Source organism: Macrobrachium nipponense, chromosome 46, assembly GCF_015104395.2.
Source record: "Macrobrachium nipponense isolate FS-2020 chromosome 46, ASM1510439v2, whole genome shotgun sequence".
NCBI classification, from domain to species: domain Eukaryota; kingdom Metazoa; phylum Arthropoda; class Malacostraca; order Decapoda; family Palaemonidae; genus Macrobrachium; species Macrobrachium nipponense.
Window position 1 is genome coordinate 30,784,153 of NC_061106.1, and position 20,145 is coordinate 30,804,297.

The 20,145-nt window shown below is 35.1% G+C and overlaps 1 protein-coding gene across 1 annotated transcript; it reads left to right on the forward strand.

The window, feature by feature from the left end:
* Window positions 1–16,304: 16,304 nt before the first annotated feature.
* On the forward strand, window positions 16,305–17,607 carry LOC135214862 (uncharacterized). Its single transcript, XM_064249282.1, has 4 exons — window positions 16,305–16,385; window positions 16,670–16,802; window positions 17,017–17,099; window positions 17,310–17,607. The coding sequence occupies exons 1-4, from the start codon at window positions 16,383–16,385 to the stop codon at window positions 17,394–17,396; spliced, it is 306 nt and encodes a 101-aa protein (XP_064105352.1). The 5' UTR covers window positions 16,305–16,382; the 3' UTR covers window positions 17,397–17,607.
* The last annotated feature ends 2,538 nt before the right edge of the window (window positions 17,608–20,145 follow it).

Below are 20,145 nucleotides of genomic sequence, written 5' to 3' on the forward strand. Positions count from 1 at the left end.
TGTGTGTGTATGTATATATAATATATATATATATATATATATATATATATATATATATATATATATATATATATATTATATAATATATATATATATATATATATATATATATATATATATATATATATATATATATATATATAGTATATATATATATATATATATATATGTATATATTATATCTATATATGTAAATACAAAAATACATATCTATATATATATATATATATATATATATATATAGATATATATATATATATGTATGTATATATATATGTATATATCTAGATATGTAAATATAAAAATACATAAATCTATATATATATATATATATATATATATATATATATATATATATATATATATTATATATATATATATATATATATATATATATATATGTATAATATATGTAACATTAAAATAAACTTAAAATTACAATAAGAAATTAAATAAACTTAAAAATTACAATAAAATTTTAAAAATTAAAAAATAATCAGAACGCTAAAATAGGGAATGAGAAGAAAACTACCTATTCATAAAGAAGGAAAGAGCTGAGTGACTAAAAACGGTAAGGTCTGCATACAACGTAAAACCTCACGCCAGAGAGAGAGAGATGACGAGGTGTTGGAGTTTAAACTAGGTGAAAGGTGCTTAATAAACAATGACTCAAGGGTAGTTAGATGGGTAGTTTGTTTTGTGGTGCCAATTATAGAAAAATGTTTCTTTTCGATAGTAACCTTACAACTCTTTGCATGAATTCTTATATTAGAGAACTCGGGATTAGAGATTCTGGACCCAGTTCTATAACTTAATCCCAAATGGCTGTAATAACGGACTTGTAACAGTCTCCGTGAAGAACCAACATAAATACCAAGACATCTTGGGCATTCAAATTTATATATGATATTGGACTTCATGAAATCCTGTAATTTGTCCTTGTAATTAAAAAACCCTCCAATTTTTTGTGGATTCATGGGAATAAGATTAAGTTTCAAAAAACCAAATTCCTTTTCAATAATATTTCTAACTTTTACACGTAAACTGTCTGAATGAATAAATGGGATGGGTGCATACATAGTTAATTTAGGTACATTAAAATTAAGGGTGGGTGCTGACAGATACCTCGTTAGCAATTTTATTAAACAATGTTAAAAACCAGCTTTTTGGGAAACGAGTTTCTTTAACAAAATATTCGGAAAGAAACTCGATTTCAAGATGAAAGGAGAGCCAATCAGATGTGTACCGAAGGGCCCTAAAAACCAAAGTAGATATAGCATTAATCTTAAAATTACGGAAACACGAGCTAAAAAAGTTGTTTCCGAGCCCAGTGAAGGTACTCTTTCTAAAAACACTTGTGTTGAAAAGGTGGTTATCTCTAGTTATTTTTATATCCAAAAAGGCCAGGGAGTCATCTTTCTCATTTTCCAACGTAAATTTAATGTTAGGATGGGCTTCATTTATGTAATCTAAAAAAAGCTGGCATTGCCACGAAAATTTAAATAAGGCAAAAGTATCGTCAACATATCGTCTATAAAAAAAGTGTCTTAAAATTCCCAGGACAATCATTAAGAAAATTCTCCTCCAAATGTCCCATAAAAAAATTTGCAAACAACGGTCCCAAAGGAGAACCCCTGGCAACCCCCTCCGCCTGCAGAAAGAGCTGCTCATTAAAAAACAAAGGTGGCATCTTGCATAGCAAGTTCCAAACACGTTTTAAAAAGTTGTCTATTAAAACCACAGAAAGTCTCATCATTACTAAAAACTTTATCCAAAATGATTTCAATTGTCTGAGAAACAGGGACGTTAGTGAACAATGATTCAACGTCCAAACTAGCCATATATATATATATATATATATATATATATATATATATATATATATATATATATATATATATATATAGATATATATATATATATATATATATATATATATATATATATATATATATATATATATATATATATATATATATATATATATATATATATATGTATTATATATATATATATATATATATATATATATATATATATATATATATATATATATATATATATATATATATATATAAATATATATATATATATATATATATATATATATGTGAATGTACTTCTAAGTATTAGAAAAGATTACAAGATCATCCATATAGGCATGTAGGTTATCCCCTAAAAGTCTCCAAACACTATATTGTAATTGGGGCGCAACGTAAGCCGGAGGCATACGTAAAAATTGATAATGTCCCCTGAGTGTGCTGAAAAAAAAAAACGGTGTATGAGGTACAATCACTTAGGTAATGGTATCAGGTAAAAGCCTTTAAGTAAGTCCAAGTTGGTGAAAAAAATTTATTCTAACCTAACAGAGATAAGATGTCGTCGGTACATCGCACTGGAAACTATCGGGAGTCGTTTCCTTGTTTAAGCGACAGAATCTACGCAGATACGCCAAGTCCGATCTTTTATGGCATGACGTTTGAGGGAAAAATTATATGGGCTTATTTGATTTCCTAATGACTCCTATTACTAACATTTTTCAACTACGTCATTTATCTCTATTTTGAAATTTCATTGAAAGTCTACACGAAGGTACGTATATAGCTTAATGTTTGTCCTTAGACCGTATTTTGTTTTCAATGACATCCGTTTTTCTCCCAGAGATCACTCGCTAGTGGAGAAACTTCCTGGTATTCAGGTAAAAGATAAAAAAAATTCTGCTGAATCACCTCTGCTTGAATGACTTTACGGATATTACTTTAGATAGATTATCAGAGAGATTCATCCACGACTGGTTGGGCGTGATTAAAAATTAGCAACAATAGAAAATGCGATATTTATAACTTCCGTATCCACGATATGTATACTTTTAGGGCTTTGTTCGCGGAAATCGTTATATTTCAGAGTGTCGGGAAGGATTAAAATTTCATTTCCCAGCAAAGTCTTTTTACACGCACTAAGACATTCGAGGGTGCATGCTTCTCGAGATTTTGCGTGCAAATTGCGACTGCGGTTGTGGGAGAATTCTGTTGGGTCATTTGAACAATGTTACGATTTATGAGACAAATGTATAGTTCCTTTATATAAGTTATTATTTGATTAACTGTCTCATTTTTGTTCAAAACGGATTTTAATATGTTTGAAGGTTTATAGGATTTTCCTTTGATAAACACGCCTTATTTTGCAGGATGTAAGATAATATTTTGTATACCCCTAGATGAATCTTACAATTACACTAGATACAGATCAATTTTTTTTATAACTATAGAGGTATCTGTAAGCGCTCGCTTATCCGGACTTCTCATTAGGGAAGTTCGAACAACAGACGGTGAGTCCGTAAATACAAGATATTGCGTGTGCTAAAGAAATAAAACAAGATATTCTAATTTTTACGGCGCGTACAGTTGGGCTTAATCCACCAGTATTTATTATAACTTAATGTATTAAAATTAAAACGAAAACCTGCTCTGATTACTTATACGGTCGTGTGTTTCATAGGAAAAATCCTTTTTAATTCAAAAAGATATTGGTATGAACCAACATCGCTTTTCCCCACTCTGCTAGAGTCGCTTATTGTGTGGAATTTGCTATGTTTTGAACACTTCGGCAGTTTTGACTAACCTTGACCGCTTGACTAGGTGACACAGTAACCGAGTTTGCTTGTTTGATTCTGAAAGGCTACTGTTTCTATTTCTTTTTGTAATAATTAGGATCCTTCTCTTTATTACCATCGGCAACGTATTGTGTGTTTTTAGCATTATGTTGCTGTTACGTATAAAGCAATGAATGATGAAACTATTAGGAACCTGAGCGATTACTAATAACGACAAGTTATCTCTACTGTATTCAATATTAACTGTTTGTACTTCATTCTTTGCTAAAATTTGAAATAGTGAGGGATCCTGGTCAGCGCATTTAGCCTGATGAAAGTTTTTTACAGACATGTTATTCCTTGCAATCCAGCCATATTTTTAAAGTTGAGTTGAGTCATTGAGGTTCGATATTTTATATAACTCAAAAACTCAAGGCTAAAACTGCGATCGGGACTTTGCAAAGGAGCATTTATTGTCATGACCCGAAATAGTGTTACCTCTAATTTATATAGATTTGTACGGGTGTTCCACTTGTTTTTTGTGTGTTTTCTAATCACTACGGTGCTTAACGACCCTACCCATGCATCTGTATAAATACAGACGTCCACTGCGTAAACGCATATTCACTGTTTAATATGATTTGTTACGTAAGGGATTAATAATCACCCAAAATGATAAAGTTAACATAGTATATGATTATGATATTTCAGTAGAACTTCTGGAAACAGACACTCAAAGATAAAAACTCGCAGTAGCGAAATCTCAATGATATAGATAATTTCTGTAAAAAAGTAAGATTAAGAATGTCTCGTAACTTCAGCCACAGGAATAACGAAATTCGACCTGCAAGGAAACACTCAAAGTTACTCCAAATGAATAAAAAATTGTACTTAGCTTGCTTTTGTGGGAAGTCACGGTGTTCCGATAACGACACCCGGCCTGGGGTCCTCCTCTATTTAGCGGACGACCTGGTTTGGCTTCAGTTTCCCCCGTGCGCGTTGTTTCGATGATTCGAGCCCTTGAAAATCCGATGCTGCAGACGCGTTCGGTTTGTTTCTTGCAGTGCCGGAAACGCTCACTAACGATGTTTTCTTGAATGATTCTATTGAGAGACGAAGCTTCCGTTGCCGTAGGAAAAGGACACGTCGGTTTTGTTTCTTGAAGTTATTTACTAACGATGATACTAAGTTGCTTGACGAATCTTGTTGTTTTCTGAAGTCGCTCACTAATGATGATACTAGGTTGCTTGAAGAATCTGCTGCTTTCGTCGTCGTTGACTTCATGATTTATTATTCTGTTTTTTTTCTTCGTAGGACGTTGTAGAGTTCTTCTATCCCACCGCTGCCACCAATATTAGGGCTAGTGCCTTGTATTTTAAGGCGCCCTATGAGGTAATGTTAGACTAGCGATAATCTATAGGCTAAGTCGGTTGGTATTGCACTTCCATCTTCAATGGAGTGTCTGGGGTTTTGTAGATCACTTACGAAGTCGGTATTATCTTTACGACGAGTTTATGTAAACTCATGGTTCGGTGAGGTTCTTGTAGAAAACACAAGGTATAAAAAATAGTATATTCTTCTGAAGTTTTACATGATGAGATCAGATATGATCGTACAAGTCTTCTATGGGACGATAGCTTGATCGCTTCTGCCAATGATGATGGCTAATCCTATTCCTCTACATGATAAAGCTTAGGTAAAGAGGTACAGGTCTTCTAATGACGATAGCTAACACTGTTCTGCCTGTCTACCATCTCTGTTACAAGTTATGAAGGAACAGACAGTAGTTCGAACATATGAACATACTATCAGATGACATAGTTTCATACGAACACACAATCAAATGAGACACGCTACAGATCACGTAGGCCGTTTGAATAATAGGTCGGGGTAGTTGTCTCAAGCAGGGAGCTTGGACTAATGTTTTATAAACAATTGAATGACTACAGGTGACGGCATGTTATCTTAGCTTACATACTTATTGTATACGTCATCTTTAGCGTCTCTAGTCTGATCACATTCCTGCAAGCAATCTGGTTGACCTCTTTAGTTTTAGACTTTTATATATATGGACTAACATTCCATATTTTTATTATGTAAACACTTACATATATATGTATGTATGTATATAGATAGATAGATAGATATATCCATATATATATATATATATATATATATATATATATATATATATATATATATATATATATATATTGTTAGGAACGATTGTTCACTTGGTGGATTGTTGCCGTTTTTGTTTTTAATTGCTGGCGAGTTGACGTCTGTTGGATGGCGTCAAACTTCGTCAGTCAGGTTCTGGAGGGCAGAACGACCAGTCAGGTTCAGAGAGGCAGAGTCTTGGCAGCAGAGCAGCGGAGAGTATCTGAGGACGAGTTGGTGGTTGTATCAACCCTGTCTTGATCGTCCAGTGGTCGAGGAGGACCTCCATACTGTATCTGAGGACGAGATGGTTGTTGTATCAACTCTGTCTTGATCGCCAGCATGCGAGGAGGACGTCCATATTGTTTCCAAGGACGAGGTGGTTGTCGTATCGGCTCTGAATTGATCGTCCGGCATTGGACTGTTGTCCTCATTGTTTGAGGAAGTGTTCCCGTTTTGCTCTGTGTATCATTATGCCGCTTCAGTGGATTTTAATTTTATGTATTATGCTGCCTATTTCTATTGATTATGTTTACAGATTGTGTGTTTTTCATGGCTTTTTTATTGCAGGGGTGGATTTTATTGATTCTTCGACTGGTTTTACATATTATTATTGTTTAGGTTTATAATTTTTGTGTTTTTGCCACCCAGAACCTTGACTCACTGTATATTATGTATTTAACTCTTTGTAAACTAAATTAATTTTAGGGTAACTTTTTGGTTTTGTATGTCCCTCCCTCCTTTGTTTGTCACCTGTCGTCAGTCATTTCAGCCCAATTGCTTATTATTTTTAAGAACCTGTCGATCTCGAGAGTCGAGATCGTAATATATATATATATATATATATATATATATATATATATATATATATATACATAATCTATCTATCTATATATATACTATATATATATATATATATATATATATATATATATATGTATGTGTATATATATATATATATATATATATATATATATATATATATATATAGTATGGAGACAGGAGCAATCACTCAGGGATAGACATATTGGAGTAGGGAGACACGTTCTGTCTTTCATCCATTTATTAGTGCCGACGTTTCGTATCAGCTTCATACATTTTCCAGGCCGAAACGGTTACACATCACTTGCGTATAAGTAAAAAGATACACACAATGTTTACCAACACCAAAATTAAAAACCTTTTAATAAATTAAGAATAAAAACAGAGTAAAAACAGAAACAGAATAACAGTGAAAGAGCTAGGAGCGAATACAGAGAAACAAATTAATTAAAAAATAATAATAATAGAAAAATATATAATAATAATAATAATAATAATAATAATAATAATAATAGAACGAACAAGACACCTACCCACAGCGGTAGCGTAAGGAGAACTGACACGAAAAATTGTTATGGAAGGGAGTGTAAACAAAACAACAGGTAATTAGGCAATAAACAATTGGGTGGAAGACGACTGGTGGTTAAGAGAAGGTACAGTTAACTTAATCATTATTGATTCAAGGGTGGTTAGTTCGTCTATATGTCGGGTTCTTCCTACAATATTAAAATGACTGGCATCTATGTGTGTTTTGCAACTTTTACTGTGATTTCTTATGTTAGATTGTTCTGGATTTGATAGTCGACTACCCGTTCTATAGCTAATTACAAGTTAAGGATAAGATCAGCCCCCTGTTTGCCCCCGGTGTCGTTTATTAGTATAATTGTCCCAGATGTGATCTCGGCACTTACATCGGTTGCACCAGGAGGCTGCTAAAAGTCCGAATTTCCTCTCATCAAGGAATTAGCTATAGAACGGGTAGTCGACTATCAAATCCAGAACAATCTAACATAAGATATAAGTATCTTTTTACTTATACGCAATTGATGTGTAATCGTTTCAGCCTGGAAAATGTATCAAGCTGATACGAAACGTCGGCGCTAATAAATGGATGAAAGACAGAACGCGTCTCCCTACTCCAATATTATGTATATATATATATATAAGTCATATCACATTTCCGCGATTCATATACATATATCGAGCTACAATGTATATATAGATATATATATAATATATATATATATATATATATATATATATAAATATATATATATAATATATATATATATATATACATATATATCTATATATCATATATATATATATATATATATATATATATATATATATATATATATAGATATACTATATGTATATGATATATATATATAGATAGATAGATATACAATATATATATGTTTATATATATATATATATATACTATATATATGTGTGTGTGTGTGTGTGTGTGTGTGTGTGTGTGTGTGTGTGTGTGTGTGTGTGTGTGTGTGTGTAAGTAGACGTAACGTGCAGGTTATCATCAAAAAAGAAAATGTCTGCGATGACAAACCGGGAGCGACTGGAATAATAAAGTAATAATATTGACGGAAACTTAAAGCAACATTTACCGCATCAACAATATCCAAATTTAAAAGGTGACCCAATCTACTTTCTAATTTGCTTTCAAACTCCAAAACTTTTTCGAAAGGCAAAACGCAAGGGTGCATTTAAACAGAAATATCTTCTAACATTACTAATGATCCCCTTTTGAGTCTCTGCTCCGGCTACGAGCTATATATTAATTAATATATATTTCCTCTCATTTATAGATAATTGATTATATATTCCTTTTCATTTTTTAGATTCTGTGCATCGGCGTTATAATTGTAAATTTAACTCTAAATTTATTTGGCAATGAATATAGAATAGGTTTTCTTAATTCACTTCAGTCCATATTAATGTTCGTTCATTTCAGCACATTTTGCTCTTAGAGAAATGTACGTAACATTCATTATTAGTACATTCAGCACATTAGTGATCAAGCGAAGATCGAACACAAGGGAAAAAGATAGATAAGGGTTACGCGTGACATCCTTTAATACTTAAATTAACAATCGAGAAAGACTGATAAATACTACACTTGAATAATATGGCAAAGTAGCCAATAGAAAAAAACTAGACAAAGACAGTTAACATTGAATGTCAATTATGCACCAAAATTTCAACGAAATGAACCAGATCAAAAACCCAATCTAAGTTACTCTAAGATAGAAAAGCAAAGCATAAATTATTATCAGCAAGAATCATAACCAATATATATATATTATATATATATATATATATATATATATATATATATATATATATATATGTATATATATATATAGTATTATATATATATATATATAGATATATATTATATTAATATATAATATATATATATATATATATATATATATATATATATATAAGGACTCAAGCGAAAGAGAGATTAAATGCCCTTCCAAACTAGGGGCAAATACGCGGAGGGCAAGAGGCACTGTTACCAATTTTGTGGGTGGATGGCGATCACGAGTTTGGTCCAAGTCATAGTTTCGCCTGCCTGTGCCTACTGCCTGCCTTGGACTGTCTGATCTGGTAACACTGTTTAAGGGCGCGGGAATTACGGGACTGTCTTTCCTCCTCGTGTAGAGAGAATTAAAATCACCAGCTTATTTTTACCGATTGTAGACACTATTTAATCGAACTCTCTTCAATTCATACTAATCACAGATCAGTGGCGTGGTCGGTATGTTGTTGGCGTACCACCTCGGTAGCCGCGAGTTCGATTCTCGAGCATTCCACTGAGGGGTTAGAGGCGCGTATTTCTGGTGATAGAATTCCACTCTCGACGTGGTTCGGAAGTCACGTAAAGCCGTTGGTCCCGTTGCTGAATAACCACTGGTTCCATTCAACGTAACACGATAAAAACAAACAACCAAATAATACTAAACACAGAGAACCACATAGAATTTCAAACGTTTCCCCAGATTGGATGGTATGTTCTCATATCAACGTATTTTTAGCGCGGCTCTACAAAGGTAGTTGGCCTTCTCTCTATTGCTTATATTTCTTTTTGAAGGCAATTATTTTAAAAATAGTGGCTTTTCCCAGAATCTTTAAATCCGTATCTTGGTAATGTCTATTTCATTACAGTTTCAACATCTTTTAATATCAGTCTTGAAATTTAACATTTCTTTTTAAGATTCGCAATTTAACAACCTCAAGTAGAATTGATATTTCAGAAGTAAAAAAAAAAAACATAGAAAAATGAATGACATGTAAAGCATAATGAATGAACATAGGAAATCAAAGGTTAAAAAATAACTCATGAAGGTGGATAAAGAAATAATAATGAGTATCAAATATAATACGCACTGCAACTTGCTAACTGTCTCCTTAGAAAGGATGAGTCGCATAAAATCAGAAATAGCTCAGCTCAAGAAGAACAAATTGTTTAAACAACAACTGCCTGTTACGGACCGAGAGAGAGGTCCGCTCTAAGTTCGATATGAAAATAAACAAAAAGAATTCAACACAAAAAGGAGAACTAAAATTGCAGACGTCTTCTTGACTCCGTATTGCAGAAAGCAATGTCTACTCTTGATACTTGAAGGGCAGGAAGTCCTCAAAACCTCTTGTAGAACGCTACTTCCCTGAAGTCTTGCTCTACATCGAAATGCCTCGGTCATCCACTCCCGGACGACTTGACCAGAATTCGACCCAACTCTCGAGCGCCTTTTTCTCTCTGATCCTTCGTCTGTTCCTTCTTCTCTTATCTCTCTTTGATGATCTCTGCTGCTGATCTCTCACTGTGACTCTTACTGATGATCTCTGCTCTCTCACTGATCTTATCTGTATTTATACGGCAACCTGGGGGCGTGGCCTACCAACTAACGTCACAGGCTCCCGAGATTACCAGAATGTGTTAGAAGAATCCCGACGAAGTATTGCATCATATTTCGCTGCATTTTCTGACGACGTGACGGCGTGTCGCATTCCACAACACTCCTGCCGATTCTAGAACCATCATGAAACAGGCACCTCCAACACATGCGCGAAAACCTCTGTGCTGCAGAACTTCTCGAAGAAGATGCGTTTTCTTTTCCCTTAACCATGACACGTCCCCCCAAAACGAAAAAAATGAAATCAACTTATTTTATTTTTTTCTAAAGAGAAACAAGAATTAAACAGCAGGGGAATAATTCTGCATCAAGTTTTAACACTTCTTCATTCACTCAACCACTCATGCCAAAACAGAAAACGGTCATTAGGCTACTCATTCTGAAAACTCTAGAGAGGCTATTAGCTATCACATTATCCTTTCCTCTTACCTTTCCGTTTTCTGAACTCTAATTGAAAACTTCAAAATTCTTAAGTAATTCTGAATTTTCTCAAAACACCATTGCATGGGCGGGGGCCACGTTTACATCCATCCACTTTGCTCTACTTTTACCCATATCAATTACATAATGTATATTTCCCCTCTTCTCTAACACTGAAAAAGGACTTTCGAACTTATAAGGTAAAGCGGAACCTTCTTTCTGGACTAGTACTAAAACTTTATCTCTTACACACAAACTTCTCATTTCTGCACTAAGATCATGTTTCCCTCGACATCCACTCGCGTTCTCTTTCACTAGTTCCAAGCGCTTCCGTTCTCCCCTTACTTCTAGGCAAAGGTCCAACCATATTGTTAACTACATTCTCAAAAGATTCGCCTACTGAAGGAATATTACACAACGGAGCTCTGGGAATTACTTGATTCGGTTTCCCGGCAATTTGGCATTCATGACAGCTTAAAACATACCTCTTTACGTCACTCTTCATTTTAGGCCAAAAGTACTCCCTGCTAATACACCTGAAAGTTTTATTTACTCCTAAACACTAGCTCACGAAGCTTCCTAGGAACCACTAATTGTTCGGTGATTTCTCCTTTACTACCTGACTTAGGAGGACAAACATAACAACACAAAACTTTAAACAAAAAGTTTCCTTACACACATCATCGAGATCATCATCCAGCTCACATTAAAAAATTCGGGTTAGTGTCTAATCCTCTCTCTGAAAGTTGACTAGCTCATCCTTATCCGAAAGATTAGTGCCTAAGTCATCACCGTAACGAGTACTAGATACTTGTACATTTACTACGTTACTCTCGACAGCTACACCTTCCGTTTAGCTATCACTGTCAACAATAGAGTTAGGTTTCTCAGCCACACTCATACCAAGATCAACCTCGCCACCTCTATCACACTCATTCGAATCCACGAACTCACTCACATTCGAATCCATGCACTCACTCTCGTTCTAATCCACGAACTCACTCTTGTTTGAATCCATGAACAAATTATGACCGTAGTCTATGTCTGTATCTAAACCTGACCTAGTTACTACTATTTCAGGCACTGGAATCTCACCCACAACAGGATTCACATTCTTGGATAGAGCTAAGTAATTACCGACAATAATGTCAATGCCATCAATGGGCAAACTGTCAGCAGCTGCAAGTTTCATTTCTCCTGACACTACCTGATTTTCTAAATTCAACTTCAACAAAGGACAAAGAACACAAGTGTTAGGAAATCCACCTAACAGGACTTTTTCTTCCATATTGATTTCTGCCCTGTTTGGCACACTCTCTCTCCTAATCAGTGAGACAGCAGCTCCTGTGTCTCGAAGCAAGACTACTTCTCTCGAACCTACTCCTCCAAGAGAGGAAACTACGCCTTCTGACAGAAATTCACCAAAAAATTTCCTAGTTTCTCTCATCACATCATTCCTACTTGATGAAAGGTTAACTAGAGACACTGGTTTCTTAACGTCCTTCCTTTTTACTGCACAATTTCTTGCTAAATGCCCTTTCCTATTACATCGGAAACAAGTTCATTCTGAGCCACTAGATGCCACTTTACTCTTACAAACCTTAGACGTATGACCAGGTTTTCCACATGTATAACAGGAATAGTCACTTTTACTCGCATTGCTAATACTAGAACTGAAACCTTTACTGCTTTGTACTCTACCAGACGAAGGATCATTTCATTTCTTACTAACACTCAAATTATGAGTTAGACTAAATCCGTCAGCTAACCTAGATGCTCCTGCAAAAGATACTTCTCGCCTATTTTCTATATAAAGCTTAATCTCAGGGGATACATTATCTTTGAGGTTTTCTAGCAACACTAAGTTCTTCAAACCATCAAAATCCTCAACTTTAGCAGAAGTTAACTAATCAAAAAACAGCCTTTCTAGCTTCTTACCGTATTCTTCATACGTAATATTTTCGTCCTTTCCCAAATTCCTAAATTTCTTACGGTACGCCTCCTGTACTAGCCTATACGCACTAAGAACAGTTTCTTTCACAATAGGCTATCATAATCATCACATTCCTCCCTAGACATGCAACTATACACAGTAAGTGCCCTACCACTCAAAACTACTGTAAATATAAAGTCCACATTTCTTTAGGAAAACCTACTCTTTCCACTAATTACTCAAAACACATGAAATATTTCGTTACATCTTCCTCATCAAACTTTGCTACTAATTTCAGCACTGCATTCATACCTAACCTATCAGTTTCATTTTCGTTCTGGCCTGACTGACTGTTAAGAGTGCTTTGTCTTAACAGAGCGATGTCCAACTTATGCATACATTCTTTCTCTCTTTCTTCCTGCTCATGCATACGTTCTTTCTCTCTTTCTTGTTGCTGCATTTCTCTCTCAGCTGCTCTTTCCTCTCTCTCAGCCGCTCTTTCATCTCTCTCATACTTTTCCCTTTCTTTCCTTTCAACATACTCACTGAGATCATTCCGCTCTAGGCCTAGGAGCTTACCCGACTCAATAAACTCTTTCACCATCTCACTCATTCTGGTTCTTTCTATATTCTCCCTGTTTCAAACTGTTACAGTGCTGAACATCCTGGCAAGATCACCACAATGTTACAGACCGAGAGAGAGGTCTGCTCCAAGTTCGATATGAAAATAAACAAAAAGAATTCAACACCAACAGTTGAAACTGGGGATACGAATATAGAAAGATACACAAACACAACAAAGGTTTGTTTACAAGCTTACTAACAAAGATGAATGCAGAATAGTGTCTCCTATTTACATAACACAAGTAAAATCTTACAATGCGTGAACTGGGGAAACAGTGAGGTATTGCAAATAATTGCTGGCCAGTTTTGCGCTGTCGGAGATCTATGCTCAAAACGGCGGCTTCACAAAATGAGAACTGAAATTGCAGACGTCTTCTTGACTCCGTATTGCAGAAAACAATGTCTACTCTTGATACTCGAACGACAGGAAGTCCTAAAAACTTCTTGTAGAACGCTACTTCCCTGAAGTCTTGCTCTACGTCGAAATGCCTCGGTCGTCCACTCCCGGACGACTTGACCAGAATTCGACCCAACTCTCGAGCGCCTTTTTCTTTCTGATCCTTCGTCTGTTCCTTCTTCTTTTATCTCTCTCTGATGATCTCTGCTGCTGATCTCTCACTGTGACTCTTACTGATGATCTCTACTCTTTCACTGATCTCATCTGTCCTACCTCGTCAATCGTATTCATACGGCAACCTGGGGGCGTGGCCTACCAACTAACGTCACAGGCTCCCGAGATTACCAGAACGTCTTAGAAGAATCCGGACGAAATATTGCATCATATTTCGCTGCATTTTCTGACGACGTGATGGCTTGTCGTGTTCCAGAACACTCCTGCCGATTCTAGAACCATCATGAAAACAGGCACCTCCAACACATGCGCGAAAGCCTCCGTGGTGCAGAACTTCTCGAAGAAGATGCATTTTCTTTTCCCTTAACTTTGCTATAAAGCAATTGAGAAAGGTTGCGTTCAGACAGTGTGCATTCAAGTATTCAGATCCATACCGTCCTTTTTGGGCAAGAAGCCTTAACAAGCGACATACAATCATTTACTAGCTAGTTACTTTTTCCCAGTTCAAAATTTTGGAAGAGAGAGGCAAGCAGAAAACTATCGTTCGTCTGGAACAGGAGATAATGACAGAGGGGAGGATGGCGAAAGGATTTGAGAAAGCTGCCCAGTTTTAAACATGAGTTTCTATTCCTATTTCTCAATGAGAAAATTAGCAAGTTGCAGTACGTATTATATTTGATATAGATTATTATTTCTTTATCCACCTGCACGAGTTATTTTTAAACCTATGATTTCCTGTGTTTATTCATTATGCTTTGCATGTCATTCTTTTTTTCTACCTGGTTTTACGAACAAGGAAAAGAGATTAATGCCTCACCAAAATAAAAATAAAAAATAAAAAATGTGACGCCAGTGCAAGACATGTGTCGGTCAAACATTATCTCTTCGTGTACTCCTCATTCTTTCCTTTTATTATTGACTAAGGTTGTTGCGTACGTGGGACGTGAAGAAAATCATGAATACAACTACTTATCATTTTCTGCTTGAGGGAAACTACATAAAAGTACCGCAACACGAATAACAGATTTATGATAACAGTACATTCACGTTCCAGGCTGACGTTATCGCGCTTGAAATCCTATTTGGCAAAGAAACGGCAGCATGATGACAGTTTTTCTTTCTATTTTTTAAATACTAAACCGGGAAATCGGTTCAAGAACCTTACTTCTGGCTACAACTAGGCGCCCAATATTTTCTTGTATTTCTTGTATTTAGATTTTATGTGCTTGTTGCTCTCTAAAATGCAAAGTTGGAGGTGCAGTTTTAAAACTTCCGACAATAATAAGTTTCGCAGGAGAATAGAGAACTGACTTCTTCTATACTCAAGGTCCTTTAAATATACCCAGAATATATTTAAAGGACCTTGGCTGTACATCAACCGTGCATTTGATGTCTAGGCCCGTCCCTTACGACGATCCTGATTAGCTGTTAATAAGCCAATCACAGGGCTGGAAACTCTCAGTCTCTCTCGAGAGTTCACATGGGCAGGATGTATGGTGTATATATATATATATATATATATATATATATATATATATATATAGAATATATATATATATATATATATATATATATCATTCGAGCTACAAATGTTCTTTAATATCTAATTCAATGTCGATCCTGATTTCGTGCCTGCCCATTGGACGGTGGTTCGATCCCATGAGGGAACGAAATTATTATCAACTAAAAATTCCCCGTCGGTACATATATATGAAAATATATCAGTTCCGAGGTAGAGTGAATTAGATATTAAAAGACATTTGTAGCTCGAATGATTCTTATGAATCACGGTGAGGTGATAATTATTCATATATATATATATATATATATATATATATATATATATATATATATATATATATATATATATGTGTGTGTGTGTGTGTGTGTGTAATAATAAATATATATATAAAATATACTTTCAGCTATATCCACTCTTGTAAAAGCCTGAATTTCAAGGCTCGATGGGTGTAACCCAAACCTTATAACAATACCAGTTGCATGATGTGAAACTCTACTGTCCTGCTTATTATTCCTTGTAAATTCCCTCGGGGGTAACTTTAGGAAAATACCCTGAATGTCTTCGCCGACCGGTCGTGCGGCCGAGATCACACCTTTCTCTTTCCTTAATGCACAAATATAGCTCGAATTCTTTATGAAATTACAGGTGATTGTCGCGTGAATGTTGCAATATGTGAGTAGCTGGCAACCGGTGACTGACTGCCCGCTTTAAAAGGACTGTGAACCTCGCTTGGAAGTCACTCGTTCCCCAAGACTGCTTTGTGTGAGGAAGCAACAGAACATATCTTCAAAATGGTAACGTTAACGAAAGTATTTTTTCGCTTCAAATAATCCCGCACTTGATACTTTTGTAAGGAAAATCAAAGCCATTTCCTTGACAAAAAGCTGTTCGTTCTGGTTGTCGGTGAAAATGACTGAAGATTATCTTTGCCTCTGCTTCGGTACAGTTGAAATGTACAAGTCGTACAGAACAGAAGAATCTCAGACTTACGCCTTTACAAGATCATTTATTGTTGTGAGAGACGAACAGTCAAAACTGAAGTCATGTCAAGACATCAATCATTTTGATTTCCTTCCAGAAAACTGTCACTTTGGCTCTCATGGCTGTCCTGTTGGTGGGCGTGGCACTTGGAAAGCCTCAGGGGCACCCAAACAACTGCAACAATTGGTGCAAAAACAGCGCTGGTCAGTTCACGTGCTGCGACAAACTCCGTGAGTATATTTAGTAGCTTTTTCTTTTAGGAATTCCTTACGCGCTCTTTCCCTCTCTCAGTCTGTATTATAGGATCAGGTTGTAAGTGACGCTTTCAGCAAATTTTGACATTTCTGTTGGGATTGAATAATTTTGAATTGAATTTATATTGAAATTCATGTTCACTTGTTACCTTGGATCTTTTATGAGACTATTTCTGATATTCCTTAACAGCAAAATGCCCTGTTGATAATCGACCAATTGGAGAGTGTAACCGGCCATTCGGATCAGCAGCAGCCGGCGTCTCTGGTCCTCTTGTAAGTTACACGACGTTTTAGTTTGAAATCTCGTAGTCTTTTGAGTCATTGTAATACTAAAACATAATGAGATAGAGTTAAACTTGATATTAGAAAAATGTGTTGCAGAATATAACCCTGCTTTATATGAGTCAAGTTGGAATCAGAAAGAACTCAGTTTTAGCTTTGGCTGAGGCACATTGCATAATGGTGATCTTTCTTTTCTTCCAGCGATGTGCAGATGACAGCTCTTGCGGGGCAGGTGCCATCTGCTGCCCTGATAAGTGTCTCGGATACACCGTCTGCAAGAATCTCTGACTTGTCTGATGCTTCCAAAGCATTTGGGATACAGATGTTACAAATGCAGATATCTAATCTGATTTCTAAAATCAACGTTTGTTTTGAGTGATGTATTTGTTGTTGTATGTATTTAATGACTGCTTTGTATTACATCAGTTGTTTTAAGATTATGTTGTTGCCTGGTTACTTTTGAAGAGAAAGTTACTAATAAGAACTGTGATAAAACGCTCTTAGTCTTTCCTTAGAATAAAATCCATATGTTATAGATACTCGACATTACTCTGGTACAGAAACACAGACTCCCTCCTCGGAAGTACTGATATCTGAACTGTCCCTGTAAGCTTCAGATTGAATATTAATCGTAAGCTGATTCGCTCTTTTAGAATATGTCTTTTCTGTGTTATTCTGAAGTCCCGTGAAACCGTTATAACGGTGGTATTTTCTCTATGTAGGCTACAACGAAAGAAGAACAGCCAAAGACGTTGGCAGCTAGTTGGCTGGGCTTGGGTAATTCAAAAGAGTCCCTTGTGTCTATAGGGCCAGAATAACCAATTAATCTTCTCTTTCTTCTTTCTTAGGAATATATATATATATATATATATATATATATATATATATATATATATATATATATATATATATATATATATACTACATATATACATATAATACATATCCATCATGCCTAATTGATTGCAACAATGGTTTAGTTACCCACTCATAATACTGGTCTGTTTTCTTTGAAAATTCAATGGAGAAAACTAGAACTTATTTGCAAGGTACACTAGGCTATATGATTTCCTGTTGTATTTCGCTTATTTGTTTCTGTTTTCTGTTATTAAAAAAACATTCACTTATGTTTAGGTAGATGTTAAATTTAATTTTTTTATAGTTATATAAAAATTCGACACAGTTATTACTTCAGTACGCATGTGCTATTTTTCTTATTAGGCTACTAATTTTGCTTGTGGTCATTACTAGCTATATTGCACTGTTACTTGAATATCAAATATCTTCGAGCTGGAGCATATTCCTAAGAACAGAATATCAGACGATCATAATACCTAAAGCCCCTCAGGTTACAAGTACGGTGGAATATCATAGTTTCAACCCTTGGTTTCAGGTGTTTATGATGATATAATTTTATAAATATAAATCAGTGTTCTGTATATATACTATATATATATATATATATATATATATATATATATATATATATATATATATATATATATATATAAGCTGCACATTTAGAGGTTGAGAAAAGAGCAATAGATTTTTTTTTATCTTTTATAGTCTGAAAAACTTCACATAAGTTTGGGAAAAATATTGTTATCATTATTTTGTTCAAAACATCATTTTCCAATGGAACAACAGTACAGTAAGCTTAATTTCCAAAAATGGTAATGGCTTGCGAGAAAAATGCTAAATAGCAAGGAAGAGGCATAAAAATTAACGTAAATTTTGCAACAGTATAGGCGTAGTCCTGACGGGAAATAAGCAATATTTAAACGAAGGATATAGCAGTTAGTTGAAAAGGAAACTAATGAATGAATAACAGAAATTCGAACCCATGACAGCTGAATAGAGATAGTGCCCTAAATAGCCGAGCAGACACAAACAGCGGAGTATTGTACCAATCAACGAAATGAATCACAATATAACGGAGAAAATATTGAAATCCCCAATTACCAATGACCAAAAGGAGAAGACTGGATGTTTTTATTTCAAGCCTGTGATATCAGGTCTGTTTTAGAAACTCGCTGTGGATAGAAAGTTGAAAATGAGAAAACTCAATAAAAACTGACTTCAGCCTCGCCAGTCAGCTGAAAAGCGAATAAGTCCACAACCAGTCAGAATATCTGATGAGTTGATGTGATGGTAATTGCGAGTTGCTGTCAGAAGACTGATTGCTCACATATTCTGATTTTCTTGAAGAATAAAAAGGAATTTTTCAAACCGCGCCTTTATTTCCAAATTCATTAAAAAGTATAAAATCAAAGTTTCTGTGACCTACAATATTAATGTTTACTTGACAAATCAGTGAAGTTAAATAAAACCACGTAATAAAAGAAATGGTGATTTGTTAAGAAAACGATTCACAGCCCTTTCTTCATCACATGAAGATAGCTCTTTAAAGCCAATCTTGCACACACAAGTGAGAATAATAATAATTCATATTAATCAGCTATGAAGTGTAAAATTGAACGATAAGATTCGGCCACTTCCCCCAAAATAGATGTCTTCTCAACTTCAATTTGCCGCCCTCTCGAGGCTACGCCCCGGGGACATATGTCCCCCCCCCCCCCCCCACCCGGCCAGTATCAACCCCCTCACGACGCCTCTGAAGATTCGGTAATTCAGAATATGTAAAGTGTATCTCCAATAGATGCGATTACACGGATTTCTCAGCTATAATTGACATCTTTCGACAGTTACTCTCTAAAAAAATTGTCACCAAGGGAGCTTTTTTTAATTCATTTTTAGTAGAAAATATTGGAGCAAACCCCTCCATCCATTGATGTGGGGGAAAGCAACTTCAGATAGTGACCATCGTATCTTTTTTTCAGACATGCGTCATCATTAGCACCCTATTTGAACTATCAAACGTTTGAATGAGACTAATATCTATTTTGGAATGGTTTGTGGTTTAACAACCAGCCTAGCAGCATAGAATATGTGATGTGGGATCTTTCTTAAATAGTCAAGTTAAGTATATCTTAGTTTTACCAGACCACTGAGCTCATTTAACAGCTCTCCTATGGCT

Bases quoted from the DNA above. Each gene is read 5' to 3' on its own strand.
- LOC135214862 (XM_064249282.1), top strand. The intron at 16,803-17,016 runs GTGAGTATATTT...ATTCCTTAACAG, and splicing joins CACGTGCTGCGACAAACTCC to CAAAATGCCCTGTTGATAAT. The intron at 17,100-17,309 runs GTAAGTTACACG...CTTTTCTTCCAG, and splicing joins CCGGCGTCTCTGGTCCTCTT to CGATGTGCAGATGACAGCTC.